Below are 16829 nucleotides of genomic sequence, written 5' to 3'. Positions count from 1 at the left end.
GGATGCTTCCATATAAATATGAGCAATTATGCCTGTAAATAAAAATAGTCAAATCTGATCAAACTTCTGGAATAGTCCCAAACTGAAAAAATAGCAGAAACTGATCAAATTTCTGGAATAGCCCAAGACTGAAAAAAATAGTCAAAACTGATCAAATTTCTGGAATAGTCCCAGACTGAAAAAAAAGTCAAAACTGATCAAATTTCTGGAATAGTCCCAGACTGAAAAAATAGCAGAAACTGATCAAACTTCAGGAAAAGTCTGAAAAAGAAAAAAAAATCAGAATTGATCAAACTTTGGAATCCTCTCAAACTGGAAAAAACAGCATTTCAAAAAAAATAAATTAAATGTGAAAGCTCTTCCGAGACATGTACTGATGCACTGTTAATGAAATCTTATGTCACTGTTTCCTGATCTCATTCCTGTGTACTTGTTAAGTGGGGTGTTAAGATAAGCTGAAATAAAAGAAGCACTCCACAGTTAGTGTCAATTCTATCCTGTCTCATACAAGCTACAGAAGCTTTCACTCAACATTAAACAATACAACTTTATGTAGTATGTAGATCAAACAGAACAAAGCTTTTACTGATGTTAAATGTAAGAAGATATTCAGAACTTTGAATGAAAATATACAACATTGCATTTTTACCAAACAACAAAGAGGCATTTGTCAAGTAGCCTGTGTTTCCTGACATTGTGTCAATCAGGAGTTACCTGTCCTTGACAAGCAGCCCCTATCCCCCCTCCCAAATCAATCAAGAATTACCTGTCCTTGACCAGCAGTCCCCCCCCTTCCCAAATCAATCAAGAGTTACCTGTCCTTGACCAGCAGTCCCTATCCACCCCAAATCAATCAAGAGTTACCTGTCCTTGACAAGCAGCCCCTATCCCCCACAAATCAATCAGGAGTTACCTGTCCTTGACAAGCAGCCCCTATCCCCCCTCCCAAATCAATCAAGAGTTACCTGTCCTTGACCAGCAGTCCCTATCCCCCACAAATCAATCAAGAGTTACCTGTCCTTGACCAGCAGCCCCTACCCCCCACAAATCAATCAAGAGTTACCTGTCCTTGACCAGCAGCCCCTAAATCAATCAAGAGTTACCTGTCCACAGGAAAATCAATCAAGAGTAACCTGTCCTTGACCAGCAGCTCCTATCCAACCCAACCCCCCCAAATCAATCAAGAGGAGAGGTACCTGTCCTTGACAAATAGTGAGGGGAATCGGAAAAAAATCATAATCGATTATCGGTAATAATCGGCTGGGCATAATCGATTAATAATCGATTATAATCGAAATTTTGAACTTTAATAAAATTAATATAGAAAAGTAAAAAATTATTCAGATTTGTCCTTGACAAGCAGCCCTTATCTGTCAGACTTTTACAAAAAAACATTTACTTATATAAAATATTCAAAGTTACCTGTCCTTGAATGTTAATTGAAATTTCTTTTTTAAAAAGTGGAAAATAGTATTTTGTTTACTTTAAACAATATAGGACTGTCCTGAAACAGAATGGGATTTTCAATTTTTTACCTGTCATAAAGTCCATGCAATGGGTATTTTACTGATATTAGTCCCACCTTTCATTTAATACATATACGTATTAATTTCCTAAAATTAGTTTTAATTAATTAAAATTGCAAGTTGTAAAAGTAATTATCCAGAAGTTTGACTTGTATTTATGATTATAATTACGTTTAAACATTGACTAGACTAATTATGTTTCCTTTACTTGCAATACTACCCCCACAAAATCAATGGTAGTTACCTGTCCTTGACCAGTCAATCAAGAGTTACCTGTCCTTGAACAGCCCATATTTAATCATGGCGGTAAAAATAAAATCAATCAAGAGTTATGTCCTTGACCAGCATGTTTACCCCTCAACATTCATCACTACATTTATGCTCTTTGCACTTGGATTTGGTAATAAAATTAAAGTATGATAATTTTAATTTTTGTTAGCGATGTCGGCGACATTTATTTTATAATCGATTAGTAGCATCGAAGAGCTTCTAACGACCGACAATCGATTGTCGCCGACAATCGTTCCATCACTATTGACAAGCAGCCCCTATCCATCCCAAATCAATCAAGAGTTACCTGTCCTTGACCAGCAGCCCCTATCACCCCCCCCCCCCCCCCCCCCCCCCCCCCCCAATCAGTCAAGATTTACCTACCCTGGATGTGGTCCTCCGTTCATCAAATCAAAAACCTGAGCAGGATTTAAAAGCTGTTTAAACCTGCGTAAGAATTTTACTCCCTGCAAGATAATTGATTTTTTTTAAAAAAACTGTAAAAGGAAGAAAAAAATCATGTTCAAATCTACAAAATTCTTTTACAAAACAAAGTTATCATTACTGTCTTCAAGTAGGAAAATATCTTATTTACAACAATTCACATAATTCTTGTTTTTTACATTTAAGATGGATTGGCGTATTTACCTGATTGTCTCCCGACTTTGTGTTTACGAAGACGAGTAGCGGACTTGTTCTGGGGGGTCGCGTGGCTTCCCAGTAACCGTCCGAGTCAATATTGTTAATGGCGGTGGGCGGGAGGATGGAGAGTTTACACTGACCCAGGGGACACACTGAGGACATCTGGTCCTTACAGTTAGAATGTACCTGTCAAACAATATCATTACAGTTAGAATGTCCCTGTCAAACACTTCACACAATATATTAAAATGAATACCTTTCTTTATCAAATTTTAAATTATCAAATGAACTTACATTAGAACTCTTGAGAATTACATAATTCACTCAATATTTTACATAATTGCATTGAGATTGGAAAATTGCCCATTCGAGAAATTAATTTTCTTTTCTAATTTCTTGTAAACTCTAATATTCCTTAATCCCTGACTTTATTGATTTGTAAAACATGCAAGTCACTTTGCTTTGTAACATAGCAGATATCAAAGCTTTGCACAAGAGGTCATAATATAGGTTTCACCAAAGAACTTACTAAAGCTTGAACATATCTTGAACATTATACCTCAGTAAATACATAGCTTTAAACAAGTAAAACCAGAGAACATTTAATAACCTTTTACAAGAACTAAAAGCAAATGTCATACCTTTACACTTGATAATATATTTTTACAGAACATACCATAGCTTTACACTAGAGATTCTACCATACTTTTAAACTAAAAGACCTACCATAGCTATACACTAGAAGATCTACCATAGCTTTATACTAAAGACCTACTATAGCTTTACAATATAAGACTTCCATAGCTTTACAATAAAGGATTTACCCTAGTTTAACACCAGGAGACCTACCATAGCTTTACAATAGAGGACCTACCATAGCTTTAAACCAGAGGACCTACCATAGCCTTACACCAGAGGACCTACCATGGCTTTTCACTAGAGGACCTACCATAGTTTTACACCAGAAGACCTACCATAGCATTAGACTAGAGAACCTAATATAGCTTTACACCAGAGGACCTACCATGGCACTACAATTGGGGACCTACCATAGCTTTCCACTACAGGATCTACCATAGCTTTATAATACAAACCTACTAAAGCTTTACATTAGAGGACTTACCATAGCTTTAGACTAGAGGATCTACCATAGCTTTATATTAGACCTACTATAGCTTTACAATAGAGGACTTACCATAGCATTACAATAGAGGATTTATCATAGCTTTACACCAGAAGACCTACCATAGCTTAACAAAAGAGGACCTACCATAGCTTTACACCAAAGGACCTACCATAGCCTTACACCAGAGGACCTACCAGGGCATTTCAATTGGGGACCTACCATGGCTTTACACTAGAGGACCTACCATAGCTTTACGCTAGAACACCTAACATAGCTTTACACCAGAGGACCTACCATGGTATTACAATAGGGGACCTACCATAACTTATAGAGGATTTACCATAGCTTTACACCAGAAGACCTACCATAGCTTTACACTAGAGGACCTACCATAGCATTACGACCAGAGGACCTACCATAGCATTACAATAGGGGACCTACTATAAATTTACATTAGAGGACCTACCATAGCATTACACTAGAGGACCTACCATAGCATTACAGTAGAGGACCTTCCAAAGTTTAACAATAGAAGACCTACCATAGCTTCACATTAATGTACCTACCATAGCATTACACTAGAGGACTTATCATAAATTTACATTAGACGACCTACCACAGCTCTACACTAGAGGATCTACCATAGCTTTACAATAGAGGACCTATCATAGCTTTACACCAGAGAACCTACCATAGCTTTACACCATAGACATCTCCAGTCCTGTAGTTTTAACACACTGCCACAGGTCTTCTCACACACATTACACTTAGCACTAACCGGCAGGTTCCCTTCTAACCACTGGTGTGGCATTGAGATCAGCTACGAAAAAAAAACACCAATTATTATAAATTATAAGCATTGCATATCTTTTTACCAAGGGTTCGATTTCAATTACTGGTGAGTCATCAAAATTTGGTATAAAAAATATACCAGTAACTATTATAAATCTTGAACATTGCACGTCAAAATTAATAACAAATGCATAAAAGGTAAACATAGTTCATTCAAAGATTTGTTAGATTGGTGACTTACTCCGTCTTCATCCTCTAGGATATCCCGCCCAATGGCAGCGAGGGTCGTCCACTTACAGTTTGACTGGGCCTTCACAGCACACCTCTTGTGGGCCTTGAACTTGCAGACTGAAATAGTTGAAAAAGGGACAAATTTTACAACAGAACTGACAATCACAATGAAAATCTACTTAATTTGTGAACTTTTCCAATCTCAAATTGATTAAATTGTTTTGAGTTTAAACATGTTAATGTGAATATGAAGAATTCAGTTAGGCTATCTAAATTTAATTCCCTGGTTCTCAGGCCTATTTTCTCCAAAACAGATGCGGGAGGGCGGCATTTTATTTTTCATTTTATTGGCAATAAAGTAGATGAGGGAGGTATTTTTTTTTTATTTTAATTTCCGAATTTTCTTTAACATAAAGATATTTTTTTAATCACAGATATACTTTCCATTTCTGGCCAAAATTTCTGCTTTGTCCACTGCTTAACAGCGTGTAAACATCGTAGGTAATGTCCTCGAATGTATTTTCAAACGAAGTAGCCAAAATCTCATTGTAAATGGCTACCGGAAGTGATATTTGAATACTAAACTACGAAACAAATTTTTTCCCGGATTGGTCTCCGCAATACCAACTTTTTATTTTATCAAAAATTCAATAAAATCGGCAATGCGGCTACCTCAAAACGGATGCGCGCGGGCCTGAGAACCAAGATTTCAATTTTATATGGCCTTATGTCCATTTCTTTAAGTTGAATCTCAGCAGAATTGTTCAGTTGGTGACATTTTCAAATCACATAGAAAATTTTGTTTATATAAGTTCCTTTTTAACTCAGGATCCTTTGCTCCTTTGAGACTAAATTGAAAACTTTATCCCCTGGAATTATTTATTCATAACACCAATTCTTTTATTCTTTAACATTGCCTTACTACATGTATATACTTCTACAATGAGTGAAGAAGCTCTGTGAAAACCCTTTGCAATTACTGCTTTTCATATTACCATGGCAACATCTTTAACAAGTAGAGCTAAAGTCATTATTGAAACAGTTATTTTGTAAATTTCTTTTTTATTTGATTGGTAATAAAAGACTGTTGAAGTTATGGGCGTGTCTCAATATTAACGCTGATGGCTGCGCTTAAGTGATTGATCTAATTGAAATCTATATATAAATAAACTTCATGACACAAACTAATCAAAAAAAAAAAACTCTTTAAAATCAGAAAGGGAGAATATTGCATTGACTCAGGGGCATGATGGTTATTTTTGTACAATTAATGAACCCAACTTGAGTGTCACGATGTGAACATTCTCAAGAACAAGAGATATAGGATAAAATAATCAATAGACAGAAAATCAAGAAAACTCCACCTCTCCAAGAAAATGAATTATAAAAGGATCAGCATATCCCAGCCTTCACCTCTCATTTCATTAATAACTGTCACAGACTAAAACTTGATCTCCAATCCAGTAAATATTACTATAAAAAGAATTTATGACTGTAGAATAAATACTGGATACTGTAGATAGATAGAGGATATCTATATCAGTGGTGGATCTAGGATTTTATAACGGGGGCACAGTAGAAGGTAGGGGGTCTGGGGGCTGCACTGAATCTTGCCCCGCATGCTGGCCCCTGATCTGCCTTTGTATACTGTGTCAAAACCAGAAGTACTATTAATAAAGCATCCACCCGTGGATATTTAGCAAAGGTTTATCTCACAGGTAGTATTCTCCTCACTTACGATAAAAATATAGTTATCTGAATAAAGACATCAGTCAGGAATCCAAAAGTTTCATGCTTCTAAAGAGTAGGACTTTTAATACCAAGCTCTAACAAGAGGCCCTTGGGCCACAACACTAACCTACATTTAAATTGCAAGAACCCTCCCAAGTAATAGTATTTTCCCTTTATTTGAAGGTATAAGGCTGGAGATCTACTATAACAGGCTTTGAGTTGAGGTTTAATACAAATCTCTGTGGACCTTACAACAATTAAATTTTTTTTTATAATTTCAAAATGGCATTTTTGTCATTTAAAGCAGTCAATATGGCTGGTAGCTGGTTCTTAAGGAAAACTAGCCATTGCTGGGTAAAAGGGACAAAATCCTTGTCTATCCTTGGTGAGACCGAGTGTACACATCAAAAAAAGGACAACAAGGGCACTGCCCACTTTGTAACATCATCCTTTAGAGTATCTCTCTATGATTAAAGCACAGCGTCTCTCATCAGTAACGCCATCTTACAGGTAAATCATTTAATTCAATATCATAATTTCCAGGTTTTACAATTAACAAAGGGCAAAACTCTTGGACCCGGCCAATCACCTTTAATGTAGCTGGCAGATTTCTGTTACCAATAAACAATAGACGTAGAAATAATGAACCTGTGTGTGCAGTTCTCCAGCAGGTGACTACTGTAGTAAACATGAAGAATCAGACTCCTTAAACAGTCACATTGCATGTGGTGTTTTTCTCTTCAATTTTATTTTCAGATGTAAATAAATTGTCTGTAACACACTAACATTCAGTATTTGAGTTTGGAATTAATCAGCTTTAATTATGAAACATCCAAGTACTGATACATACCCTCACAAGACAAGCCATGAGAGGTGACCCCTGACATTGTAGTATTGATACATACCCTCACAACACAAGCCGTGAGAGGTGACCCCTGACATTGTAGTACTGACACATACCCTCACAAGACAAGCCGTGAGAGGTGACCCCTGACACTGTAGTACTGATACATACCCTCACAAGACAAGCCGTGAGAGGTGACCCCTGACATTGTAGTACTGACACATACCCTCACAAGACAAGCCGTGAGAGGTGACCCCTGACACTGTAGTACTGATACATACCCTCACAAGACAAGCCGTGAGAAGTGACCCCACACATTGTAGTACTGATACATACCCTCACAAGACAAGCTGTGAGAGGTGACCCCACACATTGTAGTACTGATACATACCCTCACAAGACAAGCTGTGAGAGGTGACCCCACACATTGTAATATAGAAACCCTCACAAGACAAGCCGTGAGAGGTGACCCCCAACATTGTAGTATTGATTCATACCCTCACAAGACAAGCCGTGAGAGGTGACCCCTGACATTGTAGTATTGATACATACCCTCACAAGACAAGCCGTGAGAGGTGACCCCTGACATTGTAGTATTGATAAATACCCTCACAAGACAAGCCATGAGAGGTGACCCCTGTCATTGTAGTATTGATACATACCCTCACAAGACAAGCCATGAGAGGTGACACCTGACATTGTAGTATTGATACATACCCTCACAAGACAAGCCATGAGAGGTGACCCCTGACATTGTAGTATTGATAAATACCCTCAAAAGACAAGCCGTGAGAAGTGACCCCTGTCATTGTAGTATTGATACATACCCTCACAAGACAAGCCGTGAGAGGTGACAGCTGACATTGTAGTATTGATACATACCCTCACAAGACAAGCCGTGAGAGGTGACACCTGACATTGTAGTATTGATACATGCCCTCACAAGACAAGCCGTGAGAGGTGACCCCTGACATTGTAGTATTGATACATACCCTCACAAGACAAGCCATGAGAGGTGACCCCTGACATTGTAGTATTGATACATACCCTCACAAGACAAGCCATGAGAGGTGACCCCTGACATTGTAGTATTGATAAATACCCTCAAATGACAAGCCGTGAGAAGTGACCCCTGTCATTGTAGTATTGATACATACCCTCACACGACAAGCCGTGAGAGGTGACCCCCGACATTGTAGTACTGATACATACCCTCACACGACAAGCCGTGAGAGGTGACCCCTGACATTGTAGTACTGATACATACCCTCACAAGACAAGCCGTGAGAGGTTACCCCTGACAGAGCTTCGCGGCAGACATTGCAGTAGGTGGGGCGAGCGTGAGAACAGGCGTACCAATTGTGTTGACCAGACATCATCTCTCTCTGGCTGGCATTGCCCTGTAATCAAACACAGTCCAATAATCAAACACAGTCCAATAATCAAACACAGTCAGTTTTATGAAATCTGGTTGTAAAGTGGAATTGTCATTCAACATTTACTTTACACTGAATTCTCAGGGTAAAAATAGCAATTTTTTTTAATATACATATATTATTGGTTTTCATGCACTATTGAAAAGAAATAAAAATTTAAGACAGCACTCGGTATAGACCTATGATACACATATAACCAATTAGCTAAGGGGTGTCCACAGTGTGGCTCGACCCTACAACCCTCAGGTTTTAAATCCAACTCTCTACCAACTGAGCTAAAGGATTAACCCACTAGCTAGTACTATAGTAGAAGCGTGGCCTCACTATTAACAATGCATAGCCACTGTAAACTCTGTTACACTCATTAAATGAGAGAATGTCTTGTCTCTGATCATTACATGCATAAACAATTGTCTATTGTAAGATCTCAGTCCAGCTTTCATTTTTTAATTATTACACAATTGTTGTTATTCTATACAAGGCTAGCATTTTTTATACCCTGCCTCATCATTTATACACTTATATTTATATTTTTAAAGATTTAAAAAAGGTAATTACCGTTAAATTGGAGTCAGTTGGTGGAGGATCAGGCAGGGGCCTGGTGTGACCATTGGTCAGTGTATAATTTATTGTCATTACAAATGACCAGTGATTGATCATACAAGGTCTGACCGGTGAAACAATTAACCTATCATAAACCGGCCTCCAGCCAAAATGTTGTCACCTGTCACTGAGGAACTAGGTGTGAACTGTACTAACCAACATATGCTGAATACATGAAGATTTAAAATATTCAGGCACAACTTGTGTATTATCTTGTCTTTAAGATATTTATTTAAAATGTACTGAATTTACAAAAGAAAAAAAAAAACTTTAAAATGTACCTTACTTGACTTATGACATAATTTTTTCAATATTAAAAATTTTTTTTTTCAAATTTCCTGTGCATGACCTAAAACTTGAACCAAGGGACATGAAGGTCTTCCCTCAAAGAAAAACTTTGCCTGATATCATCCATTGAAAAAAAAGAAAAGAAAACTTGAGGTTTAATTTTACAATATTCTACATGTTCTAGCGAAGCCAACTAACCTTTTCATTAGACCTAAACCATGTGTGCCAGAGGGCCATAAAGTTAACAATTTTGGTAGAGGGCAAAGTGTTCCTTATGATTATTTATAACGATTTTGCTCATGTACAAATCAGTTTACTGTAAAATCACATATTTTCAAGGGGTCAGATTTTGGTGGTTTTAAGAAAATATAGATTGGTTCATGGAGATTTGATTTAGTTGTTGAAGAATTGTTCAGTAGAATATATGTGTGAAAAATTGCATTTTGTGGTGGACATAAATTCATGGGTCTCTTAAATACACCTTGACAACCGCGAAAATTAAACCCCTGTGAAATAATGATTTTACAGTATCTCCTATATGTAGATGTTTAAAGTAAACCATTTTCAAAGGTGTAATGCATTCTCAGTATATCATGATTATATGAACAAGTTTAGTCTCATCATTGGGGCCTGAAAACTGCTCTCATAAGACAGTGGGGTAAGGTTTTGTACTAATGGTCATCATTCTATCTGATTGCTCACTAAATATACTTTTCATCAGTTTTCAAAGATTTCATGAATTTTCAATAAGTATATATATGACCAACTTAGCTACCAGTACATCCATATGCCTGAACCATTGGTCCCATGGGCTCATTCCTTATTATTTTTGAAGACTGCTATAATTTTGAAGGTTTGGCCCCACCCTTTATGCAACCTGGGATGCAGGGATCAGGTGATTACCGGGTAATATGTTTGTTTTTGCTTTCCTTTGCCAATAGATACTGTAATTTTAACTAGGTATATTTCTCTGCAGACTGAAAAAATTCATTTTCACAAAAAATGTGAAAAAATTTAATTTGAATTTTAAAAAAATTAATTATCATTATAATCTCTCTAAATTCACTAATGAAAAGACAATGTTTACAGATTAACAACAAAGCACAATTCTCCCTTTATATTGCATTACTGGATACAAACCCCGTTCTCCGCCTTCTCAACATGAACTCTCTCAAAATACCGTGTGATCAGTGAACCCTCTCGATTTATCCCCCTTAAACAGCACAGCATCGTCACTGTTAACCGGATCACAATTCACTTAATACGACAGTAAAATCAGAGTCTCCATACATGTTCACCACTCAATTAACTAATGTCTACAACCTAAATATTACGGGTAAATTCAACTCCCTGTGCATGCCTCTTGTTCACAATCTCAATTCACTACTTCGACACTTAACCAGAGGGAGAGATAATCCTTCGTGCATGTTTACAACCTTAGTACAGTCCAGTATGTGTTTAAAGTCTGATTCAAACACGAGATCCGCGGTACATCAGTACAGTACTGTGAGTCTTGTTTTTACAACACGAGATCCGCAGTACATCAGTACAGTACTGTGAGTCTAGTTTTTATAACACGAGATCCGCGGTACATCAGTACAGTACTGTGAGTCTAGTTTTTACAACATGAGATCCTCGGCACATCAGTACAGTACTGTGAGTCTAGTTTTTATAACACGAGATCCGCGGTACATCAGTACAGTACTGTGAGTCTAGTTTTTACAACACGAGATCCTCAGTACATCAGTACAGTACTGCGAGTCTAGTTTTTACAACATGAGATCCTCTGTACATCAGTACTGTGAGTCTAGTTTTTACACGAGATCCATGGTACACATATACTTCCTTGTCAGAGGACGCCCGAGCTGTGATGCTGGAGAAGCTACTCAGGTAAAATCCTACCTGATCCTCCAGGTCTACATACAAATCTCGTTACACCTGTCAGGCAGCACACCTGTCAGCCAGGCCATTGATTTTTTTTTAATATATATATATTTCAAGACATCCCCCAACAATTTCAATATCATCCCATTAGTTATACAAATTAGCACCTTGCTGAAGGTCTTTTTTTTTTAACAACTCATTTATTTTAAGAAGAAATGCAAATTACTTTTTTATGTACATTAATAGAATTGAAAAGTAGAAACTAAGAAAAGCTGATTATAAGCTTTAAAAACATCTTTTCCTGTTGCACCTTCTTAATATAAACCTAATTGATCAATAAAGAATTATTGCAAAAACCAGGAATATACTTTGTCCACTTAATTCCACAATAAAAATTTCATGATTTGTTTCAAGAATACTAATCAGATGAAGATTTTTATTTCACACTGTAGTAACAAGCCTATTTCTAAAAATACAATAGTTCAGCGCTAGATCTGACTACCCTATTCACTGCAGCTTAATTTCAGGGTAAAATGATAGATCGTGACCATATCTAATTCAAATCCATCATGTTTCATTCTCCAGTATAAAGTTTTCCCCTGTCTTTCACAAAGGGTGTGTCAGCAAAAATATCTGCTTTTGTTCTTTGTTGGCTCTAGGACTATATAATTTCTGTAAACCTAATCTAATTGAATGTGTGACAAGGATTAATTGACCTTTTTTGGTAATATAAAGCGTCCTGTACCCATTGGGATTTTTAAATCAAAAGAGTACAGAAAATTTGAAAATATTTTTGTCTTATGTTTAATTGTTGAATAAAGAGTTAATTTGAAGGATATTCTCTATTTACATCTTTATGAATGCTTATAATCTCAATATTTAAAGTTTTGAAATAGAAATTGCACTGAAAAATTCAATCTGCTTGTCATTTGGGAATTTTTCATAAATTTTAGAGGAGAAGAGTAAATTTTCCATTTGGACATGTTCTTTTTACAGGACCTGGATGTAAGGGTTACTGACCCCTGTGTGATTATTTATTTTATTATTTATTTTATGGTCACAAAACAGTTTATAAAGAGGATACCTTGATAGTGAACCAAATTTGTCAAGGCCTGTTTTGAAAACAATTGTGGGCTTTTATAAATACAGTACAAGCCAGGTCTTATCAACATAAGATGGATAACTGCTATAGAGTCAATAAATCAGATGTTTAAAAAAGTTATTTCAAAAATAGTAACATGATGTAAAAAGTTCTTCTAAAGGCCAGGTTTACAAACTATTTAAACCCAATATTAGATCTGGAAAATATCTCAATATTTTACCTCCAAAGTGAAATGAAGTACTGATGAAGTTAAGTACAATGTACATCAAACTGTCATCTACATGTAGAAACAAGAAGTGAGTTACCCTCACTTATTAAAGGATGTTTACTTGAATATCAGAAAATTATGTGATCATGCAAGTTTGATATCACGAGACTTCAGAATGTAGAGATTTTTCAACAATGAGGAAAAAAATAATTAGATATGATACTGCAGATGATCAAATGTTGTTCATTCCAAATTCAAATGCAGATTCTTTAAGACAAGTACAGATTCTTTAAGACAACTGTGTACATTTATTTTCTTTTTATTGTTACTCTTATTTGTAGTTCTTTCGAGATTTTCGAGCAATAATTACATATTATTGTAAATGTTACTATAAAATAATTAAAACTTTTTCTTTCCCCCATTACACCAATTAACATAAAATATTTACCAACATCACAGGATTCCCTGTTAGTGACAGTTTTGAGGGCCACCCATCCACCTTTGTTCATGGCAATTTTGAAGACCCCCCATTCCCCCCACCCCCAATAAGCAGTACTGACATGGCTGTGACACATTTCTACTGTCGGCACACAAAAGCAAGCCCCCCCCCCCCCCCCCACACACACACACACACACATCAGAAGATGAATTCTCTATTGGTGGAGGTTTTAGGGCCATGTTCCACTACTCCATTTCTCTTCTACTGTGGGCGCATAGAACTAAGATCCACCCCCCACCCATCCCCCTCACATACACCCACAGAGAAGATGTACTTACATCATAAAATTCCCTGTTAGTGGCGGTTTTTAAGGCCGTGATCCACTCCTCCATTTCTCGTCTACTGTCTGCACACAGAACTAGGTTCCTGAATGGTGTTATAACCTACAACATAAACAACCAGCCTTAAAACTATAGAAACTTGTCAATTATAAAATAAATTCACTACTTCAAAATGAAAGTAGGATTGTAGCTTGCTTCACACATGGCATGAAAATTGTAGTTTTTCAATTTTCTTGTGATAAAAATAAACAAGAGGCCCAAGGGCCTTGAATCGCTCTTCTGATAAATTGTACAATCTATCCTTCTATTAGAAGCCTTCAACTCTATTATATCATAAGACCCAAAATCCAGTTGTGATAAAAATAAATAAATAAACATACTCCTTCATCTACTTACAATATAAATACAAAATCTGATACTGATGGTAAAATTCCAGTACCATATGAATTTTCTATTTTATGTAAATCTAAAATCAATCCTGATCAATCAGGACAGATTGACTTTAAAACATTAGTGTACCCAAATCAATGAGGAGTGACATCTCATTATAAAACCATTTGATTTGGAGTGAAGTGTAAGCAAATACATCCACGCACAATTATATAATTGATTCTCAAAAATTCAAAGAAGGGTTAAGTCATGATTTTCCCATGCATGTCAAGTTTCCATTAATTAATGGTATATAGTTTTCCACTTCACTGCTGGCCACAAGGTCAGGGAGAGAGAGATTATTTATTAATTAAAACCTGACTTATGAATTCTGATCATAAATTCTATTGGTGAAATAAATTAATTTTTTTTAAACCATCAAATTCTGCAAGATCTGCATAAATGACTTATTAAATACTGTGCTTCGTACGAATTTCAAAATTTTGGCAGAAGGTTAAAAAAAACTTATACCAACAGTTTGACCATGTTGACTGCTTTATGTTAAGGAGTGAAAAAGATTTTAGAAGATTGCTTTAATTTTCTATAGTTTTGGACCCATTCCTGTCACTCCAGGGGTGAGGGGGGGGAGCAATGTCCAACACAAAATGGATGATACTTGATGAACATTTCACACACAACAGATGATGAGAGATGAAAAAAGAAAGCAATTGGTCACCTGCGTGGCTCAGGTAACTTACAAATACTTAGTCTCACCTTGATGATAGGATTCAAAACTCATTCAATTTTCCCACATGCAAACTTCAATTTAAATTTAAAAAAAATATTTTTCAAATATAGATAAATATCTGTCTTGTGTCTGTTTAACTGAAGATATGACATTTTATTAAATACAAACCCAGGTTTTATTCTAACCTACCTCATCCATGATGGAGCATCCATAAAAAATAAACAAATAATATAAATAATCCTATTAAATCAAAAATGTATATACGGACCACTCCCCTATCTACTAGTGGTATTGGAAAGTGAGGGTCTTTTGTAAATTTGATATTGGGTGAGGATTAATACGCAGGTGATGAAGGTGAAATCTACGCACGTTCTTCTCAGGTGAATATCTCAGGTGAATAGAGTGTGAGCCTAAGAAATGTGACTACCTATATCACTAGTGAGTCCCCCTCTCCAGTCACTTACCAGAAAACACTGCGGGCAGCGGAAAAAGGCAACAAAAAAATTACAGCCGTGATCATATAGGTTATGTCTTTACATACATACTAAACAACACCATAAATTACAGAACACTTCTATGATAAGCCTGTTTTATCATGTTCACACATATATAATAATACATCTTTCCATAATAATAATATCTGTTTTATTATGGATATTTTAGGACACCTATTAAGACATAAAATGAACACTGCTTGTTGTTGTACATCTTTCCTATGGAATCACAGCCTTAGTTAAAGACCTGTCACACACAAGGCAGATTCCTTCGTAACAAAGATTTATCTCTTCTTTAATCAGCTGTCGTGGGTGGGAGGAGGAATTCCAGGCGTTACAAACTCAGATAACTGGGATCATCTTAGCTCATCCTCGTTATTTACACATATAATTATTTTAATAAGTCAACACTGACAATATGTGCTTCCTTCTATCAATAAATCAATTTGTAACATTTAAATACTGATCTCCAGACACTTGACATTTAGCATTCTGTATTCAATGTGATTAATCAGAGAGAGAGAGAGACATTAGCAAGCTGTAGATTTACCCCTAGATTTATTCTTAAATATAATCTAATATAAAAGACAAAAAAAATGATTTTTAAAATTCAGATTTTTTTAAAATGTCTTCACATGAAGAAAATAAAAACCTGGTACAGAAAATACATACCCGCGTAACAAACCACTAAATAAAACTTAGCGGTCATCCATCTGGTTTTATTTTTGTACTGTTTAAACAGTGTAAGTTGTTCACTAATCGCGGGACACTGACACAGTAATCAATCCCACAGCAGGGTGTAAATCCTCCCTAGTCCTCTGATAAACCCCCCCCAGATTACTCCAGACTCGTTAACCAGATGGTCAACCAGGCCACTTGTATGTACTATTAATTAATGAAAAAAATATGCCAGCCCACTCCGGCTAATAATAGCCCAGACAACAGTACACAGAAGATGTATGTGATTGGGCTTTTCCTGGTGATCCAGTGGCAGCTCGGGGAGATTCAATAACTCATTATATCACTGGATAGGTCATCTGTAGTAGTATTTCCTTGTGTACAGTGTAATAGGTTCCTCCAGTAGTAACTAAGACACAGTCGTACTCAGTAAAACACGACTCACGCTATATCTCCAGTCTTAATGTACTGTTGTATTTCCCCATTTGACTGTTGTTCATTGAACTCTAGGATGTAGGAGGTTCATTCCACAGGAGACATTTTAATTCACCAATCTTGATGCTACTCCCTGATACAGTAATAGAACGTCCCCTCAGATAGAATCACAGGCCAGAAAACCAGTCGCTATTTAGCAGGGAATTTTTTTCCGTCAATGGGTTCTACATCGCTGATAATCTACAGATGTTTCCGAGTTTATTTAGAAGATTATCGCAGACAAGAGGTTATATTTGGGGTTCATGACCTCTCACTAGAGGTATAGATACGAATATAAATCCATCACACCAGTCAGCTGATGAAAGTCAGAAAATAAACCTTTCACACCAGGGATCCAACTTCCTTTGCTTTTCATGTGTATTCAACAAACATAAAAATTAAAGAAAAATATCCCATTCATTATGGAGTTTGTTAGTCACAGAGTGCAATAAGGTTAGAGCAGAAAGGTCGATAATTTGATATTAAGACAGAAAGGTGGAGTAATATACAGAGATTAATCAGCAGATTGCAGCGCCCCCTACTGGTGTAGCCAAGATAAATGGGATCCAGCATTTCAAACAATCAGAAAGAAAAAGTTAGTGT

At 36.4% G+C, this 16829-nt stretch overlaps 1 protein-coding gene across 1 annotated transcript in view; it reads right to left on the bottom strand.

Annotated features, from left to right (window-relative positions):
• Positions 1-16829, bottom strand: part of LOC134238486 (diacylglycerol kinase delta-like) — a 57244-nt gene that overhangs the window by 19617 nt on the left and 20798 nt on the right. The window contains exons 6-11 of the mRNA XM_062720614.1: positions 13461-13565; positions 8430-8562; positions 4598-4704; positions 4256-4384; positions 2445-2624; positions 2181-2263 (exon numbers count right to left, since the gene is read on the bottom strand). Of these exons, the coding sequence (XP_062576598.1) occupies positions 2181-2263; positions 2445-2624; positions 4256-4384; positions 4598-4704; positions 8430-8562; positions 13461-13565 (737 nt within the window). The remainder of the gene's footprint in view (positions 1-2180; positions 2264-2444; positions 2625-4255; positions 4385-4597; positions 4705-8429; positions 8563-13460; positions 13566-16829) is intronic.

This window comes from Saccostrea cucullata, unplaced genomic scaffold (genome assembly GCF_032062105.1).
Source record: "Saccostrea cucullata isolate Sc308-1 unplaced genomic scaffold, CSIRO_AGI_Scuc_v1 ctg279, whole genome shotgun sequence".
Taxonomy (NCBI): Eukaryota; Metazoa; Mollusca; class Bivalvia; order Ostreida; family Ostreidae; genus Saccostrea; species Saccostrea cuccullata.
Note: the sequence above shows the minus strand (reverse complement) of the source record. Positions and strands in the feature narration are given on the sequence as shown.